The 27,842-nt window shown below is 35.9% G+C and overlaps 3 protein-coding genes across 6 annotated transcripts; 2 read left to right on the top strand and 1 right to left on the bottom strand.

The window, feature by feature from the left end:
* The first annotated feature begins 38 nt into the window (after positions 1 to 38).
* TBL16 (TRICHOME BIREFRINGENCE-LIKE 16) lies at positions 39 to 15,184 on the top strand. Of its 2 annotated transcripts, none has more exons than XM_088208060.1 (5): positions 39 to 356; positions 1,367 to 1,521; positions 3,350 to 3,637; positions 9,267 to 9,462; positions 13,764 to 15,184. In XM_088208060.1, the coding sequence occupies exons 2-5, from the start codon at positions 1,368 to 1,370 to the stop codon at positions 14,590 to 14,592; spliced, it is 1,467 nt and encodes a 488-aa protein (XP_088064186.1). In that variant the 5' UTR covers positions 39 to 356; position 1,367; the 3' UTR covers positions 14,593 to 15,184. The 2 variants fall into 2 exon arrangements, with proteins under 2 accessions (XP_088064186.1, XP_088064187.1); XM_088208061.1 differs by lacking the exon at positions 39 to 356 and adding an exon at positions 435 to 1,236.
* An 817-nt stretch (positions 15,185 to 16,001) lies between these two features.
* LOC110817643 (inter-alpha-trypsin inhibitor heavy chain-like protein) lies at positions 16,002 to 23,803 on the top strand. Of its 3 annotated transcripts, XM_022046270.2 has the most exons (14): positions 16,003 to 16,564; positions 17,189 to 17,341; positions 17,456 to 17,668; positions 17,777 to 17,866; positions 18,084 to 18,200; positions 18,295 to 18,564; positions 18,686 to 18,799; positions 19,696 to 19,852; positions 20,164 to 20,241; positions 20,528 to 20,628; positions 21,264 to 21,434; positions 21,787 to 21,861; positions 22,196 to 22,303; positions 23,176 to 23,803. In XM_022046270.2, exons 1-14 carry the CDS (start codon positions 16,172 to 16,174, stop codon positions 23,524 to 23,526), a joined length of 2,391 nt encoding a protein of 796 aa, XP_021901962.1. In that variant the 5' UTR covers positions 16,003 to 16,171; the 3' UTR covers positions 23,527 to 23,803. The 3 variants fall into 3 exon arrangements, with proteins under 3 accessions (XP_088064185.1, XP_021901962.1, XP_021901963.1); XM_088208059.1 differs by lacking the exon at positions 20,164 to 20,241 and having other exon boundaries at positions 16,002 to 16,564; XM_022046271.2 differs by lacking the exon at positions 18,686 to 18,799 and having other exon boundaries at positions 16,004 to 16,564.
* LOC110817644 (organic solute transporter ostalpha protein (DUF300)) lies at positions 23,767 to 26,220 on the bottom strand. Its single transcript, XM_022046272.2, has 8 exons — positions 25,962 to 26,220; positions 25,681 to 25,737; positions 25,485 to 25,593; positions 25,231 to 25,415; positions 25,062 to 25,150; positions 24,669 to 24,918; positions 24,244 to 24,477; positions 23,767 to 24,131 (listed from the first exon to the last, which is right to left on the bottom strand). The coding sequence occupies exons 1-8, from the start codon at positions 26,100 to 26,102 to the stop codon at positions 23,949 to 23,951; spliced, it is 1,248 nt and encodes a 415-aa protein (XP_021901964.1). The 5' UTR covers positions 26,103 to 26,220; the 3' UTR covers positions 23,767 to 23,948.
* Positions 26,221 to 27,842: the final 1,622 nt, after the last annotated feature.

The following is a 27,842-nucleotide window of genomic DNA, read 5'->3' as shown; positions in this document are numbered from 1 at the left end:
ATAATTGACACGATTAATACGATTTTCAGCAGATTTAATATTTTTCAACGTGTTATCTTCGACTGTGCCTTTGCTTTACAATCGTCAATGCCGACGCGGTGCAAGACTCTTTAGCCCACACAATCTCTTCCGTTTTCTTCTCTTTTTCTTCAACTCCAATTTCTTCTCCGTCTTTTGCTTCTCTCTCTCTCGCTCTCTCTCTCTCTCTTTTTCTTTAATTTTTATCAACGCCGATACTTTTTATTTGTAAGAATCCTGTCAAAGAAAGAAGAAGAACATATATTAATTAATAAATTATAATCTGAAGGAAAGCGCGTTCGTACATCTCCTTTTTCCGGAATATCTGATTATTTCAGGTAATTGTCTCGCTCGTTTAGTGTCCTAAAATTTGCATAATTTTATTTGGATTGCCTACCTTAAATCGAATAATGCAGATCCGTGGTTGGGTTTAAATCGGCATTTTTTTTTTCCGCAAGAGTTACCCTGTTACGTTGCTTTCTTCTCTTCACATTGGGTTATTTTTGGTGTGATTTATGAGTTAATTGACCTAACTTGAAAACTTTACTTGTTTCTGTGTAGGTAATCTTGATTTCGTTTTCATGCTTTTTAGGTGGTTTCTGTTGTCTTAGATTGCCTCTATGATAGAACAAAGATGGATTATGGTTTCTGTTGTCTTAGATTTCCTCTGTGATAGAATAAAGATGGATTACGGGATGCTCTAGTTAATTTATTGCCTTGATTTCAGTTTTGAATTAAAATATTATTTGTCAGTTGCTTTGTTCTTACTCTTATTGCTAACTTAAAAATTGGGAAAGAAATTTATCAAGTAGCTGGTGTTTTAGGGGGATGCTAACTTCTACTTTTTTTTGAGCTGATGTATGGTGGCTAGGATGCTTGGCGAAGAGTTCGTCAGTTAATATCATTTTGGACTCTAAGTTTGTTTTTACTGAATAGATTCTGTTTATACGGGCATTTATAATATGTATCTATTGGAGGACTGAAGTGAAGTTGCGGAAGTCCTGTTCAATACTTGAGCTAAGTTTTGCCTCCTCTAGGTCTCATGAGAAAATTTTTTCCATGTTGAAGCTTTTGATACATGGCTAGTTAGATGCGAAAAAAAAACATTTATTCTAGTATGTCAATCGAATTTACTGTATACAAACTCTGTGGATATGATGGTAGCTTCTGAGGTGAAGTCTTGATTATAAACGTAGCAGCTTTGATTCTAAAGCCACGGTATGGGAAGCAGGAAATCTGCATAAATTTGATTTTGTCTCCTTTTTGGATTTTGCCCCTCTTCTTATGAATTTTCTTTCTCAGTGCTTGAATTGTATGTTGAATAGTGCATATTTTGACCTGTCTATAGGATGAAAGCAAGTGTGATCGGACTTCGGGTGAAAGAACTCTCCCTTATGCTTATCGTTCTTGTGTGTACAACCATTCTCATATGGGCATGGGACAGGACTCCAATTCTCACCACCTTTCTCCCACCTAAAAGTGGATTATTTCGGCTGCCTCCAGGTTAAACTACATTTCTTTGCTTTTTCCTTCTTTTTTTCTTTTTTTTTTTAAAATTTAATTGTGCTTTATTAGCGCGGACATCTTTAATTTTTAGTTAACCTTCCAAGAATTTTGAGGGTTTTTACAAGAATACATGCATGCCTGATCACGTGGGCAGTTTCCTTCCAGCTATAGAATTAAGGAACTTTTGGTATGCTGCACTAAAAAATGAGATCCCTAGCAAGTGAAATATTAGCAAATTGCATCTAATGGGTTCCTTGTTCTCTGCAAAGTAGATGCATTCATCTTACTTGTTTAGACTAAAGTTAGGGAAACATGAGTGTAAAGTTTTGAACAAGTATCTTTAGTAACACTTTGGATCCAGTGGTGGCTTGCTTTAAACAGCGGTTGACTGGTTGGAAAAGAAACCTTCTATTCAGGAGAGGGGGTGGGGTGGGGCAGATTCACTCTTATTAAAAGCACTATGGCCAACATTCTTATTTATTACATATCTCTCATAACGATCCCTGTGAGTGTGACCAAGAGACTAGAGTCCGTAGAGTGCAGATTCTTGTGGGGAGATCTCGAGGAGAAGAGGAACTACTACCTTGTGGTTTGGTATGAGGTCAAAAAGCCTATTCATCTTGGTGAGTTGGGATTGATGTTAATGGTAGAGGTCAACAGGGTTTTTCAGGGGAAATGACACTGGAGATTCATGAATGTAAATGACAATTTTTAGTGGAGAGTAATTGAGGTGAAATTTGGCACTGAGGAAAGAGGTCAGTTCACCAAAATGGTGTCTAGACGTCAAAGTAATGGCTTGTGGAAGAAAATGTGCATGAGCAAAAGGAAGTTTGACAACTACATCAGCTGGTGGATTGGCACTGGGGCAAGGGTCAGGCTATGGCATGAAACTTGGATGAAAAGTGGTACTCTGAGAGTCTAGTTTCCTCATATCCATGCCATTGCTTGATACAAGGATGCTTTGGTATAAGATGTCTACATTCGCACTACGAGGAATGGGGAGTGGTATGTGGAGGTCACAAGGAACCTTATTGACTGGGAAATCCCTACTTCTCACCCCTTCTAGGGTTAGGCTTGATAGGATTAGAGTCGATCCCTTTGAAGTCTTAGTTCTAGAGGGACTTTCTCTGTCAATTTTTTCTTCAACTATCTGACAAAAAAGAGGGTATGGGTACATATTTTCCTTCCAACCAAATTTGGAAGGTTAATACATTGCTTGAGAGTTGCTTTGTTTTCTTAGGAGGCAGTTAGAGGATGCATTTTAACTCTGGACAAGCTGATTAGAAGGGTTAGGGTTCTGGTGAATGGCTGTTATATGTGTAGAAGGAATGTAGAGTCGTTCAACCATATCCTACTGTGGTGCCCCTTTGCCTATAAATTTTAGACCTTTGCTCTTGGCCTATTGGTATTAATTGGGTGATGGCTGACTCGGTGAGGGAGGAAATATGGGTGTGGAAAAGGATCAGGGGTGTGAAGGAACATGTTAGCCTTTTTCCCTCGCTACTTTTTAGGTGGTGTAGAAGGAGAAGAACGAGAGGACGTTGGAAGGCATGGAAGTGACTTTTGACAGGTTTAGGGATAGTTGGTTCCAGACCCTTGGTTTTTTTATTAAAGATTATCCTCTATGCTCTTTCGAGGATCTTAGGGAACTTATTTGACATTTTGATTGATATTTAAATATTTTGTATATAGTTTTTTTGCACTATCTTGGTGTGTATGAATGAATATATTTATACTTTTTATTCTTTTAAAAGTATCTTTAGTAACACTTTAAAACTGTTAATTGCATATTTTCTCTTTCTTTTCTCTTTGGTTTATGATGTAGATGTTATTTTGGAAACTCCTTCAACCAGCTCTGTATCATCAGGAGTGAAAATAATTCCAAGAGAAGAAATGTTTTCACCTCCACAAATAGAGACCAAACATAGTAAAGATGATGAGCATGTGGGCATACAAACTCGAAGGGAAATAGAAGATAACGAAGTGACTTTGAGGGAAAGGAGTTCAGAACAAGAAAGACAAAGTTTAGATGTAGTAGCACCAATTGATGAAACCTCTTCACTGGTGACGGAGAAGTATGAAAAGAATCAGACAATGCATTCAAAAACAGAAGGTATTATATTTCTAATTGCTTGTTTAGTTCATTAATGTTTGCTGAAATAGCAGCTCTGCAAACTTCAATCTCATTAAAACTCAAAGAGGATAATCTCCTAAGGTTATTTGTCTTCTGTTGCATATCGTCGGAAAAAATTAAATGGCAGACATGCTCATGGAAGTGGACTCTACCTATGATCTTTCTTTAATGAAGTTAAAGTTGAAGTTTCTAGTAACTATTTATCAGTTGTTTCTTTTGTGTCAATGTTATATTCTTTAAGGAGTATTTATTTACCTTTTGGATATTCTAGCTGGTCAAATTCAATAGCTGAGCAATAATTCGGTCACTTAATTAATGGCTATGGATTGAAGCTCATGAGGCCTTATTATATGAAAGCACAATAATACTTGATTAAAACATTGTTTCCTGTCATATCACCTTATAATTTATTGAAGAAAATAAAGAAAGAAAGTTTGTGAGAAGAGGAGAATTCATCTTATTTTCCCTTTTGTTTACATGGGCACAAATTTGCCATTGTATAGGCATTTGGATAGGACAAAAACCGTTAAAAAGATGCTAACAAAATAGCTAACAATGGTGAGAGAAATAACCGCTGTCCTAACAATATCAGCTGTCCTAACAACCTGAGAAAAGACTAAGTTACCCCTAGTATAAGTATACATATAGATATATATACATTTCCTACATATGTACATTCTACACTCACCCTCAATCTAGGTTACATAAAAGTTAAGTAACTCTAGGTTGGATACAAGATTATTGAACTCTCTTTTTGGTAGTGCTTTAGTGAGTATGTCTGTTGTTTGTTGATTTATTGGGATGTATAGGAGTGACACATCTTGACTTTCAGTTTTCTCTCTGATGAAGTGACGATCAACTCAACGCGTTTAGTTCTGTCATGGTGCACAGGATTCTTGGTCATGTTAATAGTTGATTGATTGTCACACCAAATCCTCATTGCAGTGGGAGCAGAAAATCTTAGTTCAAGTAGAATCTTTTTAAGCCATACTCCTTAACATATTCCATATGTAAGTGATCGTAATTCAGTTTCAGCGCTGCTTCTTGATACAACAGATTGTTTCTTGTTACGCCTAGTGACTAAATTACCCCAAATATATGAGCAATAAACAGATGTGGATCTCCTATTTGTAACAGATCCAGTTCAATCAGCATCAGTATAGATCTCAATATCTCTGACCAGAGTCTTTTGAAAGAATAATATCTGTCCAGGTGTCATCTTTAGGTATTTCAGAATATGATAGACAGCACTCGTGTTCCTCAGTAGGTTGAGGCATGAACTGACTCACAGTACTAACAGTAAAACAGATATCAAGTCTTGTGTGAGTCAAGTAGATAAGTTTGCTAACAAACCTTTGATACATCTCTTTATCAACAGGTTTAATGTCACTTTTGTAATCAAGTTTAGCATTTGTTTCCATGGGAGTCTCTGCAGGTTTACAACCAAGCATACCTGTCTCTTTCAGGAGATCTAAGATGTACTTCCGTTGAGATATAGAAGTTTCCTTCTTAGATCTGACAATTTCCATTTCAAGGAAATATTTGAGTATCCCAAAGTTTTTGATTTCAAATTCTCTAACTAAAAAGTCTTTCAATTTTGGAATCTCTTCACTATGATCACTTGTTAGGATAATATCATCCACATAAACAATTAGTATACCTCTCTTTCCTGTGATACAATGCTTGACAAAAAGAGTGTGATTGGATTGACACTGTTCATATCCTATATGTTTCATTGCCCTGATGAATCTTTCAAACCACGCCATTGGAGACTGTTTGAGACCATATAGTGTCTTTTTTAGTTTGCATACCTTTTGAGGATTCATCTTGAGTCCAGGTGAGACTTCTATATACATTTATTCCTCTAGATCACCATTAAAGAAAGTATTTTTCACATCAAGTTGGAAGAGAGGCCACTCAAGATTAAAGGCTAAAGAGAATAATATCCGAATTGTGTTGTGCTTGGCTACAGGAGCAAATGCCTCTTGATAGTCGATTGCATAAGATTGAGTAAATCCTTTAGCGACAAGTTGAACTTTGTAGTGGCTTACACTACCATCAGGATTGTACTTAGTGGTGAAAATCCACTTGCATTCTATAAGAGTCTTTCCTGAAGGTAGATCAGATAACTCGCATGTCCTATTTTTCTCAAGGGCTGTAATTTCTTCTTGGATAGCAGTATTCCATTCAGGGATCTTGAGAGTTTCATGAACTATTCTTGGTTTAGAAGGGATACTGTCAAACTTACTCATAAGTGTGTGATACTTTGAAGACAGTTTGCCATAAGAGACATAATCCTGTATGGAATACATTGTACAAGAACGAACAGCCTTTCGTAAAGTGATAGGTAAACCAATATCAACAGTTGAGTCAGAGATCTCATTACCTTTGTTATTCTAGGTGCTTGGTCCAGGAGTTGAGTCATGACAGTGTATAGTTGGCTCCAGTACTTAGTTTTGTTCCTCTTGATATAGACACGTAACTTACTAATTGCACGTAATGTGCTATTAGTCTCTGTGGTGGGTTCAGGTTCTTTAGTGGTTTCAGAGACATGTTCTTTTTCTGAAGTTGTCAATGGAATCTGTAGTGGAGATATGTTCACATCGCATAATTGATATTCCTGAGTTCTAGATGTCTCCTCCCTGAATATCAAGAGTGGGATAAAAGGGTTGGTTTTCAAAGAAAATGACATCCATAATGTTATAAAACTGGCGGGTTACTGGATAAAAACATATATAACCTTTTTGAGAAGCAGAATACCCGACAAAAACACATTTGAGGGCTGTAGGATCTACTTTCCCTCTGAGGTGACTGTGAATGTGAACATAAATAAAGCAATCAAAGACTTTAAAAGGAATTGTGTGAAGAATGTGTGATGTTGGAAATACTTGAACAAGAGAATCAAAAGGTATTTTGAACTTAAAGATATGGGAGGGCATCCTGTTGATCAGATATGTAGCAGTGAGAATAGCCTCTCCCCAAAGGAATTTAGGAACATTTGTGGTAAACATAAGTGAGCATGATCCTTCAAGGATGTGCTTATTTTTTTCCTTTTGGCTACACCATTCTGTTGAGGGGTGTAAGGACAAGAACTTTGATGGACAATACCTTGGTTAGTAAGGAATTTTCCTAGGTTGGATGCAAAATACTCACATGCATTGTCAGTTTTCAACACTTGTATTTTTGTTTGAAATTAGGTTTGAATAATAGTGTTGAATTGTAAAAGATTGGACTAATATCAGATTTTTCTTTCATCAGATAGATACAGGTTATTCTAGTGTGATCATCAATGAAAGAGACAAATCATTTTGTGACAGTAACATTTTTTACCCGTTCCGGTCTCCAAACATCACTATGAATCAATGCAAAGGGTTTTGATGGGATGTAAGTAATACTGGGATATGAATTGCGGGTATGTTTAGAAAATTGACATATTTCACATTGAAATGAACTCGGATTTTTATTTCTGAATAAAGTAGAAAATAGTTGTTTTAAGTACATAAAGTTTAGATGTCCTAATCTATAATACCATAACATAATAAATTGGTCAATATTAGAACATCCTACATATACTGAGCTAGCACATATTGCACTTGAAGTTTGTCCATTTTGAGGAGAGTTTGTAACTGCTAGAAGATAAAGTCCTGATTCCTTCCTAGCACTGCCAATCATCGTCCCCGTGGTCAAGTCCTGAAAAATACATAAACCACTGTCAAATTTAACAACACAGTTCAAGTTTTTACATAATTTGCTTACAGATAGCAGATTACAGTCGAGATTTGGCACATAAAGAACAGACTGCAATATCATATTCGATGATATAATGGTTGAACCAACCCCTGCTATTTTAGAACTAGTTCCATCAACAATCATGATGGAAGAAATTTCTTTATATTCACTGTACCGATGAAAGAGTATAATATCTCCGGTCATATGATCGGATGCCCCTGAATCAATAATCCACATTTGCTTTTTCACAGGGTAAGTAGATAAACTGAGTAAACAATTACCTCTCTGAGCAACGGAAGTATTACCGAGAATACCCTTATGAGAAAACATTTGTAGGAGAGTAAATAATTACCTCTCTGAGCAACGGAAGTATTACCGAGAATACCCTTATGAGAAAACATTTGTAGGAGAGTCTTCATCTGAGCTGGACTGAAAGGAGAACTCTCTGTAGGTGTGAATGCAGGGGATGATTCCTCTAAAATGACCATATTGCCTTGAGTGTCATTTCTGAAATTCTTTTTATCTGCTGGTTTACCATGTAATTTCCATCACTTATCTTTAATGTGACCCGGTTTTTTGCAAAAGTCACACTAGGGTCTTCCTTTCCTTTCTCCTGTTTCTAAAGCACGACCGAGGAGAGCAGAGGCATGCTCGGGAGCTAGGGCATTGAGCTGGGATTCACCTAGCAGCGACTTCCTTTGAGCAGCAAGAGTAGAGTTCATCTCTGTCGAATTTGGGCTAGAGTAAAGATCCCTCATCATGATTTTCTTCCTGCTCTCTTCTCGACGAATCTCAGAGAAGACTTCTCTGAGACTTGGCAGCGGCTTGACACCCAGAACGCGACCTCGAACTTCATCTAGATTCTTGTTGAGATCCATCAAAAATTTGAAAATCCGTTTGCATTCAGTGAGAGTTTTGAAGAGTTTCGAGTCTTCGGGACAGCTCAACTGATGTTCTTCGACGACGTCAAGCTGCTGCTTAGTTTTGAGTGAGTGCATTGTAATATTGGGTCACGGTGAGCTCCCTTTGTCGCAGGTCGTGCAAATATGTTTCAATCTCGAAGATGGCCAAGGTATTGTCTCGGTTGGAGTAGAACTCACGCGCAGCCACCCAGATGTCGTGCGCTGGTGGTTGAATGGCTTCTCCCGTAAGGTATTCATCCTACTCTTCTCTCGGATGAACATGAGTACAGATGATGACCATTAGAGATAATTGCTCCCATTCAGTTTGTGTCCAGTGACAAATGAAGGTGCCTAATCAACGTGAGAATGGTTGATAGGCATTGGATTATAGGAACTTGAAATAACTTTAGGAGGAGAGGAGTTTTGCTCATCCATGGCCATTTCGGCTTGAGTTGGATGATGAATGATTCTGGATCAGAGTTGCCGCTCTGATACCATGAAGAAAATAAAGAAAGAAGGTTTGTGAGAAGAGGAGAATTTCTCTGATTTTCTCTTGTGTTTACATGGGCACAAATGTGCCATTATATAAGCTTTTAGCCAGGACAAAAGCCGTTAAAAAGATGCTAACAAAATAGCTAAAAGTGGTGGAGAGAAATATCCAGTTGTGCTAACAATATTCACTGTCCTAACAACCTGAGAAAAAATTAAGTTGCCCCTAGTGTAAGTATACATGTATATATATATACATTTCCTACATATGTACATTCTTCATTTATTTTGCATATGTCTTCTAAAGCAGTAGATTCACTTCTTTTTAGATTTTTTTTTCCGACCATATATAACATTCATCTCTCTGCTTGGTTCTGTCAGTAAACAATTTCTGCTTGTAACTGTTATTTTGATCTTTGTTTACCATATTCGTAAGAGCCATTTATTATGGTCAATGAGTTTGGTTGACAATATTTCTTTTTCTCCAGGATGTAATTATGCAAAAGGAAAATGGGTTGTAGACGAGCACCGGCCACTATATTCTGGGTTTGGTTGTAAACAATGGCTAGCATCAATGTGGGCTTGCAGGTTGATGCAGCGCACGGATTTTGCCTACGAGAAACTACGTTGGCAACCAAACAATTGTCCAATGGAAGAATTTGAAGGGTCTAAGTTCTTAAGAAGGTACTGCAGTATGTTCTTTATGAATTTCTCATATCTAGGTCAAACCTTTTGTCTAGCTTTCCAACCATGTTCTTGCCTCGGGTCAAGTAATCCAATTTGTCTCATGGCTGAAAATAATCTGATAAGACATCTTAAAAAGGCTGATGTTGAGTTATCTTTTTCTATTTGAAATAAAAAGTATGAATAATATTAGCAATGCACCAAGTGGGTGCAGTCCATGTACTAAAAGATTTACATGTTAGTAAGGCAATCAATCATATACTCAAAATTTTTCACCTTATACAAATCATTCCTCATTAATAAAGACCCAAACAAATGGAACCACCTATCTTTAATCTTAAGCATGTCGCTTTTTATACCTTCAAAAACTGTCATATTCCTCTCTTTCTAAATGACCCAAAAGATAGTTAGACAATTTAGAAATTAGAAACTCAGGCTTCATCCTTAAAGCTACCTTTGAAATCAATCCAAAGATGAAGTAAAATTCATTTGCAATCCACGCTTAGTTTAAGTAATAGAAGGTGTAAATTGTATTAGGATGATAAAATATTAAGTATGTATAGAATTCCATATTTTGATGAACTTTGGAATATATTGTTTCAAGTCCGTATGGAATTCCATATGAACTCAATTTTATTATTCTAGATAGGACTTTTATAATCTTTTAATTAAGATAAGAATGGATTTACAGACAAATACACAAATTTTAGGTATAAACCGAAGACAATGTAGGACTATTCGAAGTTGGTTCTTTTTGTTGTAGATATATAAGATAAGTTGTTGAAGACAACACGTGGGCCAATCTGGATAAACTGAACCTGGGAAAAGCATGTATTGCCTGGCAAGATATCATGATGGATTGATTTCACAGTTTCAAGTTTTGGTTGGGTTTGGTGGCAAAATAAGATCTAAATCCAAGTCCTACATTGCAGACTTTGTAACAGTTATTTTTATATGTTATGAGCCAAAACAAGTTAAGTTTACTGGTAATTAGGTGGTTGAATTAGTTTGAGCTGGATACCTTTTTAGATAGGTGTGGCACACATGGGAAGAATAAAGTTGACCAAGCCAAGAGATCAGAATTGGATCTGATCTCATCAGTTTGCTTTATGTTTCCAAGTGGTCCAATTTTTCATGCTTGTTTTACTTTTCATCTTTCTGCTGTAGAATCTTGGAAGTCGTTTTATTTCAGTTACTCTGCTGTTTAAGTTGAAAGTTCTGCTAAAGCTATTTAAATTTCCTTGTAATTCATATTGTAAATGCTTGAGAAGGAAATAAAAGTTTTAGCAGAATTTTGTTTAGGAGTAGCTCTGAGATCTTATTGTCCTCTCCAATGAGTCCTTAATCGCTGTCACAATAGGGAAGGAAGATAGACAATCTTTTAATCATCTCTTAGACTAATCTCTCGCCCCGTAAATTGATCCTTAACCTGGAACTCTATCGTTGTAGCTCTTGTCCTGGATTGGTAAGGTATAGTATTTGTCACCACTTCTATCTCTATTTGTAGCATTATTACTATGTAAACAGCAAAGTTGGATAATTCTTTGTTAGGTTAAGCTCTTGGGGCAATCAACTTTACAACTTAGTTAAGTCACATGGTACTAGAACTAGATATTGAGAGTTTGAACCCTAACTTTTCCGTTGAAACTTAAGCTGTGGTACATCTTACAACCGTGACACTAGAGCAAAACACTGTAAAAAATGAGAATTTGCAATAAATGCAAAAAAGAGTTGCCACTAATCCGTTTAAAGTGGGTTTAAACAATCAAAATATGCACTGGTCTAATAAAGAGAAACTAAGTTAGGAAAACGAAACTAGATAGAAAAGGCTGAGACATCCGTCTAGTGGCATAAGTTTATAAGTTTTGGTTTATCCTGAAAATAGTAGAATATAGAGGACAGAAACAATAAAACAAGCAAAAGGATAGCTCATAAGATAAGAAACATGAAATAAAATACCTAATTTTAGGACAATGCTAATACATGTAAAAAGTCTACTCAAGTCTATATTCTTTATTTGAACAAAAATTTACATATTACTTGTCTTCAAAGTCCAAAGCAGCCTCTGTTTTTCATTTGTTTGGGTTCCAGACAGCAAGTGGCACATCATTACTCTTTGGATTGGACAAGACCAAACAACCCTCCAATATTTAAACTAAACAGTTCATGTACAGAAACATAAAACAGTCCCCATTTATTTCATTTTTACACTGCAAGCAACATGTTAATTCTCTACCTTCTCTACTGTAAACCACCGAAAATAAAGTTCTTAAATAAGCAAGAGCCTAGAACAGTTCATATTTTCCTCATTTTTTAATTCTCAAAGCAGCAATTGAAGTATACCACTTATCTAGTTCATGACATTAAACTATCCTTGAAAAGGCAAACTAAACGGTAGGGGTGAATGCAAACAAAACAACCCCTGCCTAAATACCCAAAAAAGTGTTAATTCTCCATCCATCATATCTCCAAACAGTAAAGCAAACCCAAAACCTCAGAGTTTCAAGTCTTAAGAAAAACAACAAACTGATACATGAAATGGACGGACAGTCTTGAATCCAAAATTGATACAGCTCTTAAAACACTCTAAAAGGAACCCAAAACATATCTATAATTCTAAAGAAAGATCACAGTACTCTTGAAGTGTGAAGTGGAATTCAAAGTAGGTTTACAATGTAAAAATAATCTTGAAAAGTCTAAACAAGGGTCTGGGACAGATTTAGGGTCCTCTGTTGGGTTCACAACCAGATTCAAAAGGAGGAAAATACTTCGCCAAAACAGACTTGGTATTTCCCCAAAAGTAATTTGGCAACAGAATTTGAAATGAAGAGATGTAGCACTAAAATCAATTCAGCACTTCCAAACAGATTTGAACTGAAAAAAAACATGATTCTTTTTAGCAAAACAAGGCAGAAACTGAAACAATAACTGCAGGAAAGGTCTTTAATGCAACTCAAAACAGTGGAGTGAACCATTAAAAATCACGTCTAACTCATGGATATCCTAATTCATGTATACTCTCGTTGAACTATCAAACTCAAGATTTCAACCTTGGTCATTACTTGACAGAAATGTGCTAAAGTAAACAACTATTTGATGTCTTTTATTCAGCTCAAACCGAAAAATAGGAATATAAATACACTGCATCGAACATGTTTTCCCTGAAACCATTATTCAAATGCACGCTGAAGGAGAGAAGAAGTCATATGCAGTTCCCCACTCAAATACATACACTTCAGATTAATAGAGCATGGTTGTCAAAGTTCAATTTATTTTGCAATTTAACTGACAGATTATGGTCATCACATCAAGTTATCACACTCAAACATGCATTACATGTAAGGTACAAGAAGAAATACAAACTTGAGCTTACAAGGCCTTTCAAATAAAAACAACAAATTTTCAGAAATCCAAGTATTGGAACACTAGAAGCTAGAGTTTTAGGATCACAGTTAGAGATTCCTAAACAGCTCTCAGAAGTTCACTGTCACGATGCTCTCAGCATTCCTCATTTCTCAAATTTTTCTCCATTTTCCTTGCTTTTTCTCTTTGCTTGAATCACCTTCTTTCTCTCACTGTATGTTTGTTTTTTTGAGCTTCTCTTCCCCTCTTTCTCATTCTGCTCTTGAAAGTCCCTCAAGAGCTCCAGAATTCCCCCCCCCCCTCTCATTTCTCATTTCATCACATTTTTTATTATCATTATTATTATTGTTATAAATGTTTTTGTTGTGGTTGGACAAAAGTGGAGTATGACAGTACACAATATGGTAGACAGCTTTCTGTCTAGAATTTCAGTCTTTTGGGTTTGGGAATGTGAGAATATAAATAGTAAAGTTGGACCTTCTTATGAGTACAAGTCCTCAGGAAAATTATCACCTTAATAGCACATCTAGGTAACTAAGATTATGTCATTCTTATTGAAAAAATAAAAAAGATTATGTCAAGCTGCTGAGTGCTGGATTTGATGTTATACTCTTTTCAGCTACATCAGTAGGTATTTTTTATAATGCTTTGGTGAGGCCTTGATTCATTTTTTTTTTGAATGTGCCTTCTGAGGCCTTGATTTTTTCTTTCAGTTATCTAGTACAGTTGTTCGCAATTTCATATATGAGAAGCCTGGGACAAGGGGCATGACTATAATCCTTTCCTGGATCGTTTTTGCATTCTTCTCATTGTTGTTGAGCTTCTCTATGTTCTCTTTTTCCCTTTGATTTGGATTTTATATTAACTATTTCAATGCTTTTTTCGTTTAGCATACCTGTCATTTTGCATAATGTGAGAACTGTATTGATGCATTTCAGGATGCAAAACAAAACTCTAGCTTTTGTTGGAGATTCATTGGGCAGACAGCAGTTCCAGTCTCTAATGTGCATGATTACCGGTGGCAATGAGAGGCCTGATGTTGTAGATGTGGGAGAAGAGTTTGGGCTGGTCAAGCCAAAAGGAGCAACCCGACCTAATGGTTGGGCATATAGGTTTCCAGATACGAATAGTACTATTCTCTATTACTGGTCATCAACCCTTTGTGACTTGGAACCCCTTGACATCAAGAACCGGGCCACTGATTATGCCATGCATCTTGATCGTCCTCCGGCATTCTTAAGCAAGTATCTTCACAGGATTGACATTTTGGTTCTCAACACAGGGCACCACTGGAATCGAGGCAAGCTAAAGGCTAACAGATGGGTCATTCATGTTGGAGGTGCACCCAACACTGACAAGAACTTAGCACCAATTGGAAATGCGAAGAATTTCACCATCCACAATATTGTTAGTTGGGTGAATTCACAGCTTCCCGAGCATCCACAACTGAAGGCCTTCTATCGGAGCATCTCACCTAGGCATTTTGTCAATGGGGATTGGAACACAGGAGGGAGCTGTGACAATACCACCCCTATGTCTGTGGGAAAGGAAGTTCTGCAAGATGAGTCTAGTGATTACAGTGCTGCACATGCAGTAAAGGGAACAGGGGTTAAGCTTTTGGACATAACAGCACTGTCGCAACTGAGAGATGAGGGTCATATATCTCGATTCAGCATTACAGCCTCGCCGGGAGCGCAGGATTGCTTGCATTGGTGCTTGCCTGGTGTCCCTGACACGTGGAATGAAATTCTTTTTGCACAAATATAGGTGTTGGAGGGTTGATGGTGAATGTAAGATACCTGTAGCGTGCTTTTGGACAGAACTAATTCTTTCTGTTAGCTTGAATCAAGGACTGAAATAGTGCTGACAAGGAGGAATGCAATAACATGGAACGGGTATGTTTGGCAGTTTTTATGTTTGGAGTTCATTTTCTAAACTTGAGCCAGTGAAGCAACTTGCATAAAGGTACACTTTCTGGTCTTTGTGGGCCATGGTAAACGACTTCTGTGGTCTTCATGTTTGTAGATTTATAGGTCATATAGACTTTTATAGTTTAGGTATTCTTTGCTTTTGCGACGGAGTGATGGTTGTTCCTTCATCTTGGGGGAGAGGAATTCATATACTTGAATTCACGATACTATTTTTCTTTTATCTTTCATGTAAACATTGTAAACTAAAGATTGTAGAAGGCCAGTCATGGGGGAAGTTGAAATTCCAGATTACTGTAATTAGGGGAAGAAGACCGAAAGGGAAAGGGAACATTGGGCCGGAAGATGTGGAGTCGCAGATGTAATTTTTCATTAAAGTTGTTGATAATCTTACAGCCAAATAATACTCGGCATGGATAGTCACTTCTCAATCTTATTTTGTAGCCCAAATGGGTTGCAGAACTAACTGCTAAATGTTTTGTGCATTATTTTTCTTGGTGACAGTAAGTAAAGCACACATGAAAGTGGCGCACGTGTCTTGTTTCTTTTTCTTACAATGAAATACGGCATATCAAATGTTGGATGTCATGGATTTTAATGACGATTGGCAGACCCACGGCGTTACAATTTTAAATTTGTTTCTTTCTAAATTTAATCTAATCTTTACAGAAGATTTTGGTTCAGTGAATCAATGCTTTTTGTAGTGGAATGTGTAATTTACATTAACTCTTTTTTTTTTTTTTTTGGCTGAATAATGAAATTACTTATTCTATTGTTAACTAACATAATTGAACAACTGTCAAAATTATATCCAATAAAAAATAAAATATATATTCTATTGTGAGTTCAGTGCGGCTAAGGAACTACGCCGTATTGGAAAAGGGTGTCAACATCAATTAGCCATCATTTATTTCTTTCTACAGGCTGCGCATGAAACTAGACATTGGTAAAGTAGCCAACGGTCAGATCCATTCTCTAAACTCACAAGTGGCGGACCCAGAATAGTTAAACTGAGTGTTCCGTTACTCCTGATATAATCAATCATATGCGTGCAGGACCACCATCAGATTCTGATTAAAATGATTTATTGAATGGTACGTCAATCTCTTGATTTCAACAAGTCGGCAGATTGTATTGTCGTTCGACGCGTAACAAGACGTCTGACTCACATCGACAGTAACGGAAATTTAAAATAGTTGTTGTAGTACTGTAGCCTTCCCCAACATCTAAAATCAAATATACAATAAATTTTTAAAAAAAGAAATACAAAAGTTATGGTTTCACGCTATTTGCCAGAGGAGACCCGACTTCGAACTTCTTCTCTTATCTCGAAAGCTTAGAACAATCTGTCCATTACGTTTTTCTTTTGCTTTTTGATTTTTTGAATAGCAGAAACAGAAACACGTTTTTGTTGCCCGATGGCCGAAGATTTTGCAAAGGCTGTGGATGACGGGCTCAAGCTTTCGAAGCGGATATACTTTGGGAAGGACCGGGCGGTGGCTCCGCCTAGACCGCTGCCGCAGATGGAGAAGTCGTCTGCCCACGACTATCTTCCTACGGCGCCAATGGTCTATGCCGTTATATCAGACCCGGGGATCGTCGACAACCCTGATATACCGAGTTACCAGCCGCATGTGCACGGCAGGTGCGACCCGCCCGCGCTGATCCCCTTGCAAATGAACGGTATCGAGCTGGTTGTCAACTGCTATTTGGATACCGCTTTTGTTCGAGTCATCGGATCCTGGCGGGTCCACTGCGTTATGGGCAGCCGGAGCTGTGATTGCCGCGTTGCTGTCCCCATGGGCGACCAGGTCTGTTTAAATATCCTATTCGACTCCAAAAAGAATGGAGTTTTAGTTACAATTTTTCTTTTAATTTCTGAAATTTTATAGATGTTCATAGTTTTCTTTGGTGTTGGTGATCATTAATCTTATTGGATAATTTAAGTTTGGAGAAGTTACAATTATTACTGATAGAATCAGATCATGATTCATGAGAAATCAATTCTCAGGCCATAAAGTAAATTGAGTTGCGAATTTGTGATTGTTTTGGAATTAAGCCCTTGGTACTATGATGAGGGAAAAGTGAACTTCTTAAAATGGTTTAAACTGTATCCCCCTAGGATTATTTAGGACGTTGGATTGGAAATTACATACTGAACTATTTGCTGTTGGAAAAATATCTTTTTTTTTTCTTTTTCCAAAATAAAGGGAACTCTCTTACCACCTATACAAAGAAAAGAATGAATAATCAACCAGGGAGGAGTAAAGCTTCTGTTACTTTCCCCTTCCGGGTTACAATGGAAAAGAACAGATGTTTCTCTTTTGAAGAAAAAGTAAAACATGAAAATTATGTTAGGCTTTGTTAACGTTGCTTTGCTTTCCAATGTTTGAACCTATTGATTACTGTTCTCAATTATATTATTTGGCTAACAGGGTTCAATTCTAGGTGTTGAGGTTGACGTCCCTAGAAAATCATATTATACTGAACTGATTGCGGTGCAAGACAACAAGCATGTGGAAAGAGTTGCTCGGGATGAAGATGGAGGCTTTCTGAAACCACATATTTTTACCTTAACAATACCACAGGTAAAGACTACCCATTCCATAGGAAAAAACCTTCAAAATTGACATGTTTATTTTGCAATGTTATGGAGTTTAATTCACTTTCTACTGAACTATGCCATGTTCTTATCTTTCCAGATTGATGGAGGTACCAATCTTTCAATTAGACTTTCTTGGTCCCAGAAATTGTCATATAAGGATGGCCAATTTTCAGTGAACGTACCATTTCGCTTTCCTGAGTATGTAACTCCTGCTGTAAAGAAAATTTCAAAAAAAGAGAAGATACAATTGAATGTGGATGCTGGTACTGGAACTGAAGTTTTGTGTAAGACAAGTAGTCATCCTCTGAAGGTGCACTTTTATCAATTTTACTGGGATTCTCGTTTATATATATATATATATGTATATATTTGTTTATTTTCTGTCTTAGAAGTGTTTCGTTTCTGGTTGTCACATCAGGAAATAAGGCGTCATGTTGGGAAGTTGGGTTTCTTGTATGAAGCAGAAGTTCTTGCATGGTCGAATTCCGACTTTAATTTCTCATATACTGTAAGAATCAGATTATCTATTTATTTTACGAGTTAGCTGTATTTATTAGCTGTTTATTACATAAATGGCTACAACAAAGTGGTTTCTTGAAGAGTGGATATAACTTAAAAATTTAATTGTATTACCGATATATGGGCATCTTCTGATTGAGTGCTTTTGTCTTATGTTATTAAACTTAAATTCTGCCATTTTATCTTTTTTATTTTTTATGTTTTAGGTTTCTTCAACTGATGTATTCGGTGGTCTGCTTTTGCAATCTCCATCTATCCATGATGTTGATCAGCGGGAAACTTTCTGTATCTATCTTATGCCAGGAAGTCAAGAAAATAGGAAGGTTGGGTTTCTTTTTGTTTTAATAAAGAGGTTTTTTGGTCTCTCTCCTTCTTTTCTTGTCAATTAGTACGTCTTCAATTTATTTAATCTGATAGGTATTCAGAAAGGAAGTGATATTTGTGGTTGATATAAGTGGAAGCATGAATGGAAAGCCACTTGAGGATATGAAAAGTGCATTATCCGCAGCTCTCTTTGGGCTTAGTTCTGAAGATTTATTCAACATTATGGCTTTCAATGGTGAGACTTATTTATTTTCAACATCAATGGAGTTGGCCACCAATGAAGCAGTTGACAGGGCAAATGAGTGGATTAGCATTAACTTCATTGCGGAAGGTGGAACGAATATACTTCCTCCCTTGGACAAGGTCTCCAATCATTTACTTTCAGTGATCTCTTAATCTGGAATTCATCAATTGTATGTTCTGTTTATAGATGTGTGCAAACCTCTTTGTTCTTTGACTTTTTACATTGACTAAATGTTTATAGATGGTATCAAGTAAATTGCAAAAGAAAACCAATATTCATTGCTTACCTTGCACAAGAAATATTCATTGCTTACATTGCGGGAGGTGGAACGAATATACTTCCTTCTTGGACAAGGTCTCCAATCATTTACTTTCAGTGATCTCTTAATCTAGAACTCATCAATTGTATGTTCTGTTTATAGATGTGTGCAAACCTCTTTGTTCTTTGACTTTTTACATTGACTAAATGTTTATAGATGGTATCAAGTAAATTGCAAAAGAAAACCAATATTCATTGCTTACCTTGCACAAGAAATATTCATTGCTTACATTGCGGGAGGTGGAACGAATATACTTGCTCCCTTGGACAAGGTCTCCAATCATTTACTTTCAGTGATCTCTTAATCTAGAACTCATCAATTGTATGTTCTGTTTATAGATGTGTGCAAACCTCTTTGTTCTTTGACTTTTTACATTGACTAAATGTTTATAGATGGTCTCAAGTAAATTGCAAAAGAAAACCAATATTCATTGCTTACCTTGCACAAGAAATAACACAGGAGAGAAAAGGATTCCAATTTTTTTTCTTGAGCATCGAAGTGTAGAAGTAGTTTAGAAGCATTTGATTTCCATAATCTACAGTAGTTACTTGTTTTGTTTGGTTGTATAGGAATGAGACTGTTTTTACCTTCCACAAGAAACAAATAGAAGAGCCAAAATCATTCCATTTCTTGAGCATCGGAGTGCAGAAGTAGTCCAAAAGCATTTGATTTCCAAATCTACCATAGTTAATTATTTTATTTGGTTCTATAGCAATCGGACGATGCTTTACCTTTGTTTAACCGATTTTATACAATCATGTTTGGTGGTATATTACATATATCGTTAGAATATCCTCATGTTTTTCATGATATGTTCCTTATGCCTGTTTGATGCCTTTTTTGAGGAACTTTTCTTGTTTGATATTGACTCTTATCCTTTACAACTTATCTTCGATAAAGCATCCAATATTTAGCTGTTTATGTCTTTTAGGCAGTGGAAATGTTGTCCAATACTCGTGGTTCTGTTCCTATGATCTTTCTTGTTACTGATGGAGCCGTGGAAGATGAGAGACACATCTGTGATGTAATGAAAAGTCGCCTAACAAATGGAGGATCAATATGTCCACGCATATACACTTTTGGCATCGGTAATCTTTTCAAGTATTCTATTCTTTCAACCTCTATTTTGTTTGCTGTAAGCCATCTTACATGGTGGATGTTGTCTGAACTGATAGATTGATATACACTAACCATTATTCATTTATCTGCTATAAAACATAATAAGAAAGAATTGTTAATAATATATATACACTAACTGTAATTTATTTATCTGCTAGTTTGGAACTAACGGAAAAGAACTAGATGAATAATCCTTTCTTATTATGTTTTGCATCATTGGTGGCTTACACTATTAACTCCACATACCATGTTAAGGAATCTATTATGCGATATACTTCAGGTTCATTTTGTAATAACTATTTCCTGCAAACCCTTGCAACAATCTCTGGGGGCCATCATGAAGCTGCATATGACGTAGGTTAGTTCTGCAGTCTCTGTTTTTTTCAAATTTTTTAAATAATTCATAATTTAGGAGATAAGTTAAAACCTCAGTTATTCTTTGGTGTTCTTCCGCTTGTTGGCTCCAATTCTTCTACTTCATTTTACGACCATCAAGTCTGAAACAGTTGGGCTTAGATATTGAACTTGGACTCCTTTATTAATGTACTAAATGATAAGTAACCATTGTGAATCGCGACTAATTAGATATTTTTCACATCAGATCTTAATGCAATTGACTTCTAATATGATTTATTGATTGTCAGGTACCATCGAAATCCAGTTGCAAAGGTTATTCACCAGAGCTTTATGCACGGTGCTTACTAATATAACTATTCATGGCTTTGAGGATCTTAACAAGGTTGAGGTATGCCTGTTCTGACTTTGATTTGGGTTTTCATGGTAGCCTCATAAAATATTAGATGTTTTCTAGCCTCATAACCTTTATATGCCTTTGTTTTGATTCAGCACATGCAAATATCAAAATTCTGAAGGGATGACCGAGTGCAATCCCTTAATTTTAAGAGATATATGTTCCATATTTTTTAATGCTTAAGTTGCCTGGTTTCGTTGCTAACTACATTCAATGATTCAATTATGTAGTGCCTTGTAAATTTGGCTATTGGCTATTGGCTATTCTTAATTGATAATTTTATTCTTCTGCATGGAATTAGATTATTTTTTAATTTTTCTTGATTTGAGATATTCTGAAGAATTGATAATTTTATTCTTCTGCATGGAATTAGGTTATTTTTTAATTTTGCTTGATTTGAGATATTAAGGGATGACCGAGGACAATCCCTTAATTTGAAGAGATATTATGTTCCATATTTCTTAATGCTTAAGGTAACTGGTTTCTTTGCTAATTATATTCAATGCTTCAACTATGCAGTGCCTTGTAAATTTGTCTATTGGCTATTCTTAATTGATAATTTTATTCTTCTGCATGGAATTAAGTTATTTTTTAGTTTTACTTGATTTGAGATTTTCTAATTTTTGTAGGTATATCCTTCCCGTATTCCAGACCTTTCATCTGTAAGCCCATTGATTGTTTCTGGATGTTATCAAGGAAAGTTTCCAGATAATCTTACAGTTAAAGGTCTCAAGGGAGATTTAACGAATTGCATAGTAGATTTGAAGATACAAAGTGCAAAAGACATTCCTATAGACAGAGTACGGGCAGTTTATGACTTTGCTTTTTATCATGAGGGGATCTTGGTTTTGTTATGTTTATTGCAATGTAAAAATGCATATGTTTTGATTAAACAGAATCACTACTTTTTTTCTCGTCTTATTTCCCTGCTTTTGCACTTTCCCATTTTAATTCATCTTTCCAGAGCCTATAGCTTCTAGTGTAACAGCAGTTATTCTTTCGTCGTTCACATTCTTATGTTTGACTTTCCATTTCTATTTTAGTGTTGGGTCCAACAGTATTTCTCAATTACTCTTTTTCTGGATCTTGAGTGCTGCGACTTCACAGTTTTCTGCTTAGTATGACTTTCTACTGTTTCTTTTCTTGTCACAGGTACTTGCAAAACAGAAAATTGATCTGCTAACTGCTCAGGCCTGGTTTTCAGACGATAAACAACTTCAAGAAAAGGTCTGTAAGTTAGTCAGGTTTTTACAAAGGCTTAATTTTCAAAGACAAGACAGTTCAATGCAATATCGGAAGTTTTTGGGTGCTATAGGTTTTGTCATGCTGATATTCTATTGAGAAATGCTGAACAATTTATTCCACTTTATTCTTTTTTTTTTTTAAAAAAATATGTATATATATATATCCAATTTGTTGGGTGCTATGTTGACTCTAACTTCTATTGACTGCATCTCTTTTCTCCTGGCTTAATTTCCATTTTCTAAATTGGGGACGGTTTCTGCTGCATATATATGTATATTATATAAAATATATATGAAATATCCCTTAACTGGCCCAGGTTGCTAAAATTAGCATTCAGACTGGCTTTCCGTCTGAGTATACAACTATGGCCCTGCTTGAGGAAGTTAAAGTCAGGAAAGCAACAGAACCAGCTGGAGCCAAAAGGGTATGCATTGTCTTCAATTGTTATTGTTATTTGGTAGCTCTTGTGAGAATAACAGAGTATCTGTTCATATAAAATGAATTAATAGCCAAGACTGTTTGATAATGTTGTGGAGGTAAAAAAATTCTAAAAGGTTGCTTTTATTGCCATGATTAAAAGTTCAAATTTTTAAGTAAACTATTTTTAATAAAATATTGTTGTTATGTTGTACAAAATATTTGCTTTGGTTATAATACATATCAAAATATCAAGGAGCACATTTACATAATTGTATTGCATTTAAGGAATATTTTTTTAGAAATTAAAATATATTCATATGTTCTATATTAATTTGTTTAGAAAAATATGTATAGTGATTAAAGCTAATTGATGATTCTTATTTGTTTTCCTTGAAAACAATTTTTTTTATATGAAAAGGAAAATTAGGGATATATTCCACAAACAAATATGTTTTCCGTGAAAGCAAATTTTATTACTTTCAATATAGTTCTTGTCCTAAAGCAGCTAATTTGTTTTTTTCAATTAAAATTTTTTGGAAAAAGTAATTTTAGAAAAAAGAAGATTCAAAAATAGATCACACACAAATTCTCAAAAAACAAGATAATGCTTCCAAAGAAAAAGCCCAAAAAGCTTTATCATGCTGATTCTAAGTTTACTCGAATTGTCGCCTGATATCAGAATGTTTAGCTTTTCAGTTACCAGGAATCCCAAGCTTTGCATCCTTTTTTTTTGTCAAATATGCTTGGATCATGAATATTTTATTTGGGTGTAAGGCTAATAAATCATTATTAGATCATTTCTTTTGTACATTGTTTGTACCGAATCATTTTATGTAGAACCCTACTAGTAGGATCTTTGACAATAAATTGGAACAGATGTCAAACAAAAGTGATCCAGAAAAGGTGGTAGAGTTGAAGAATTTGAGAAAAATATTGTTGTATAGCCTCGGTATTGGATTTGGTGACATAACTGCCACCACGGAAAACATCCCACCAGGATATGGAGAAGCAAAGTTGCCTGATGCTGCCGAAATGTTCATAAAGGCAGCTTCAAATTGTTGCGGGAGGATGTGCAGTCACTGCTGTTGCATGTGCTGCATCCAGTGTTGCACCAAGATAAATGACCAATGTGCAATAGCATTCACTCAGTTGTGTGCTGCTCTAGCATGTTTTGGTTGCGCAGAGTGTTGTTCAGCAATATGTTGCCCTGGTGAAGACGGACACTGATAATATGCCTCAAACTGTATATGCATACACGAGTTGTTTTACAGTAAATATATAATTTTTTTGTTTCTCTCTGAGTTCTTTTATATTGGCTTGCTGCCCAAGTGATCAGCGTTCTGTATATCAGAAATATAAGATCTTCAGGAATATTTCCCTCGTAACGGGTTTATGCTGTTAATTCATGGGCTGTATTTAAACTCTTCAAGGTTATATGTAGTGATCTAGTCTACTGGCAAATTGGGATTTCTACCATGAAATAGAATGTTATTGGTTGGTGAAATTGTTGAGCATTAGAGCACTGGGGAAAATTGTTTTGAGCAAACTGACTGACCCATTTCAGAAACTTTCTGATTTGATGTGCTTCAAATTCAGAAAGGTAAATAGACAACAGAATAGACAAGGAAATGTCACTACTCTCATTAAGTTCAAACACTAGCATCTCTCTCAATGGAGTTTCCTTCAACATGCTCCTCAACTTCAAACTCCGACTCCTCTTCCTCGTCGCTTGGACCTTTTGATTTGTGATGAAATTTCTCGTGAATCTTTGTTACACCCTTTTCTACAGGTCCGATTGCTTGGTTTATAGTCAACACAACATCGTTGACAACCTATTCACCAAACTTTATAAGATTAAAATAAAGGACCATGTAAAACGGTAGATTATTCAGAGAATGCTTGAAAATAAGGTATGTTGTGCTTGAAAATAAACAGTCTACTTACATGCTGACCGCCATCAACCACAATGTCCTGAACACTACTTCTGATGCTTGTTCCAGGAGCTTCAACCTGAGTTTCAACTTCCTCAACTAAAGCTGGTTTTTCCTCACCATGCTCCTCTAACTTAACCTTTGCTCTGCTTGTTTCAGCAGTGACCGTCCCATATACTGGCGCTGGGATAAATCGGTAAGGTTCTGCTGAGAAGACAAATATGTGTGCAACGGCTGCTATGGCCATCTATCAAGCCATGAAATACACTATTATCGTGCTCTATGACTCTCATGGTTGTACTGCACAATAGTAAATGTAGCTCACAATATCTTTTGTAGTCAGAACCATAAAAATTAATACAGTTCACTTATTTACATATTCAAATTAGTAAAGACAAATATAAAGGAATATAAAAAGAAAAAAAAAAAAAAACTTACTTCTATACAAATCAGAAAGTCCTGCAATCCATTTCGAAATTTTCCTTCCTTTGGCAGAACACCTGTGTAACACAAGAGTGCAATCCCCACTCCCTGCCACCAAGTAGCAAACACAATAGCCTTGAAGCTAATAAATTTTGCTAATGGTTTTATTTCTTTAAGCCTTTCATGGGTAACATTATAGAACTGCACAAGGCAATACAATGCCCACATCTGGCTAAAGTTCATAACTACTGCAATGTATGGATACCTGCAACAGTACAGGAGGGTGCAGTAAAGAAACTTCATCATCTATCTAGCAGTAAGAATTTTGAACTGACAGATATTTTTTATGATAAATCACTTCGCTAAACTAGAGAATGCAGGGATGCAAGATAAATATGCAATACATACCCATAATACCACTTGAATTCTCCATCACCATAGACCCCGAAAAGCTCTAACAATAATGCTAAGAATGAACAGGCTGTCTTTAGAATCATCTGTAGCAACCAGAATATAATCAGAATCCAAAAGAAATTTCCCACCCAATATAGCAAAACAATACAAGTTAATATCTTACATATTGCACAAGACCAAACTTTACTATTGTGAAGAGATCTTTTCCAAGAATATATGGCCGGAGAAAAAAGTTTCTAAATGGCCTCTGTTGAACCCAATGATCTTCGTCTCTCTCCTCTAACAATGGCTTCCCAAGCCATTTTCTCAATTCATTTTCGAGGAGTTCTTCAACTCTTTTTTCACCACCTGGATTTATGTCAACAATATAAACAGATCTTGAAAAAAATCAAGCCTAAAAAGATGTCAGCAGATTACCCAGGCAAGCAACCAGGTAGCTTCCAAAAGAGTATAAGGCAAATGCTTCATAGCAGTTTCTCAGAATGTCGCATGCCAAAGAAAATTTTGAGTTCCACAATGATATAATCTGCAATTCCTCAGTTACATCAAACTCAAACTCAATTACTTCAATGACAATGTCCTTTGCATTTCAGAGAGACATACAGAAACTTACAGACTCCGTAGCGTAGACGGGAACCATGAAAATAACTGCAACCACCCATTTTTGCTCCTGAAAAATAATCATTTTATCGTCTTGAACTCTTATTGATTCTTAGATTAGTCTTAACACGCAAAATTAGAATAAACAATCACATTTTTGTAGCATAGAATAGAACAGAAGGAAATAACTTGGGTAATTTTCCAATAATCAAACCCAGCAACAAATAGATAAAGAAATGAATATCCAGAAGATCATAACAGAATTGAATAATGTGGGTAATGAAAGAAACTAACAGCAGGGTTGGTGTATGATCTGAGATGTTGAAGAATGAGATAGATGGAGGTAAGGACTGCCACAGCGGCAAAGCATCCCCCAACAATCAAAGCCGGTTGATGAAGATGTTGATATTCAGTTCCGTAGCCTGACGAATCCATTCCTGTCCCGTTGAAATTACCATCAAATCAATCAATCTTTTATTAAACCTGAAAAATCCCCACAAAACAAAACATTTAACAAAAAGGAAAAGTTCATATGGAAATCAAATAAATCAATCACCACCTACAAAAATTACTTCGACAAAACCCTGACTTGACTATCCCCCTCTCTCGCTCGCATCACACTGAGATTGCCACGTCGTTATGCTGCTGGGCTACCATGTCGACACTTGTTAGCCGTGGCAACTTTGTGAGTAAAGACACGTGGGTCTAGGATGACGGGGAAAGTTAGCGAATTATATTATAGTGATTTTAACCCCCCAATTTTCTTCATATTTACACATTTCAAACACAGTAAAAGAGGTTCATTAATGCAGTTCAACAAAAGGAATAATGCTTTTTCATATTTTTGGAAACTGTTACATACATTTTTCAAACTAAGACCAGATTCAATCCCATATATAAAGAATAAATCCATACATGAGTGTTCTTATAACCTAACATCATCATTGGTATATTAATTGACCGTTCCATAAACCAATGAAATTGTTCCTTTTCAACAAGCTTGTAGTTGATAGTCAAGGGTGTGTAATTAATACTTGGTATGGAATTTTTGTATGAATGTAATGCTTACAACTTCCTTCTAGACCCATCTCACTATTGGAACTCCATCTATAATAAATAAGATTTTTGACTTAATGATAGAGACAGATGCATTTTTGAAATTAAAAGTAAAAAAAAAAAAAAAATTATGAATCTTTTTTATATCAACTATGACCTATTTATTTCACCTCATAACTGGTTATAACAACAATATATATATCCTCATGAGACATTCTTAGTCCCCCAAGGTTTGACGTAGAAAACGTGATAAAGTCTTAAGGCTATCGTTGATTTTTTCAGCTGTTAATATACCTTACCTCCACTCACACAGTGTTTCTCTGGCCATTCGGTTATTTTCCTCCTAATATTTGTTCGCGTAATAATGAATGGATCTTTCATGCTATCACTTGAATTTGTTGTCCTTGACGTTGATCATATTTCTTTGCCTATCATCTTTTCCATGATTCCTTGGCAGAGGTTGACAATTAACCACCATGAACCTTTTATAGTAGCCTCCCTAAACAAGGTTTTCAATCTCAACCTTAAGTCTTTGCATTCACTAGCATCATGCCAAGAACATGATGGACGTAACAATATTTTCACTTTTGCTGTATGTTTTACTTGTGGCTTTAAAGGGTTGTGACCATTAAACAACTTTTTTTCATTTCGAATTTCAACAACTATTTAGGATAATCAAGTGTTAGATAGGGTGTACTCGATTAACTCTTCGTGCACTTGGGGATTAACTTACCTTGGATGCATTTGTTATATTGTGGCGCCTAAAGTTTTCTTTAGTCTAATTATTTTTCATTTCTTAAGAGCCACCTCACCTCCATTCACATGTGAGCTCATATATTTGTAAGTCTCGACGAAGATCTAGACCAAAATTTCATAGCACTCCAGAGATTAAAAAAACTTTCTTGTGATTCATCAACCTACTAATAACCACCGTTATGGTTACTCCATCAAGCTTGTCTATTCAAGAGCTCGCAAAATTGTGTGATGTAGGAGCATAGCCTCCTTTTTGAAGGACCAGGGAGGCTAGTGTTCGATTTCTTTGGCTTAGGCTATTTATTAATTGCATTAAATTTGATTAGCTAATTTTTCAAACTATGAAAATCAATTCATGAGATTTTT

Source organism: Carica papaya, chromosome 7, assembly GCF_054855325.1.
Source record: "Carica papaya isolate Zhongbai chromosome 7, ASM5485532v1, whole genome shotgun sequence".
Classification (NCBI taxonomy): domain Eukaryota; kingdom Viridiplantae; phylum Streptophyta; class Magnoliopsida; order Brassicales; family Caricaceae; genus Carica; species Carica papaya.
This window is presented reverse-complemented; position numbering and strand designations above follow the sequence as displayed.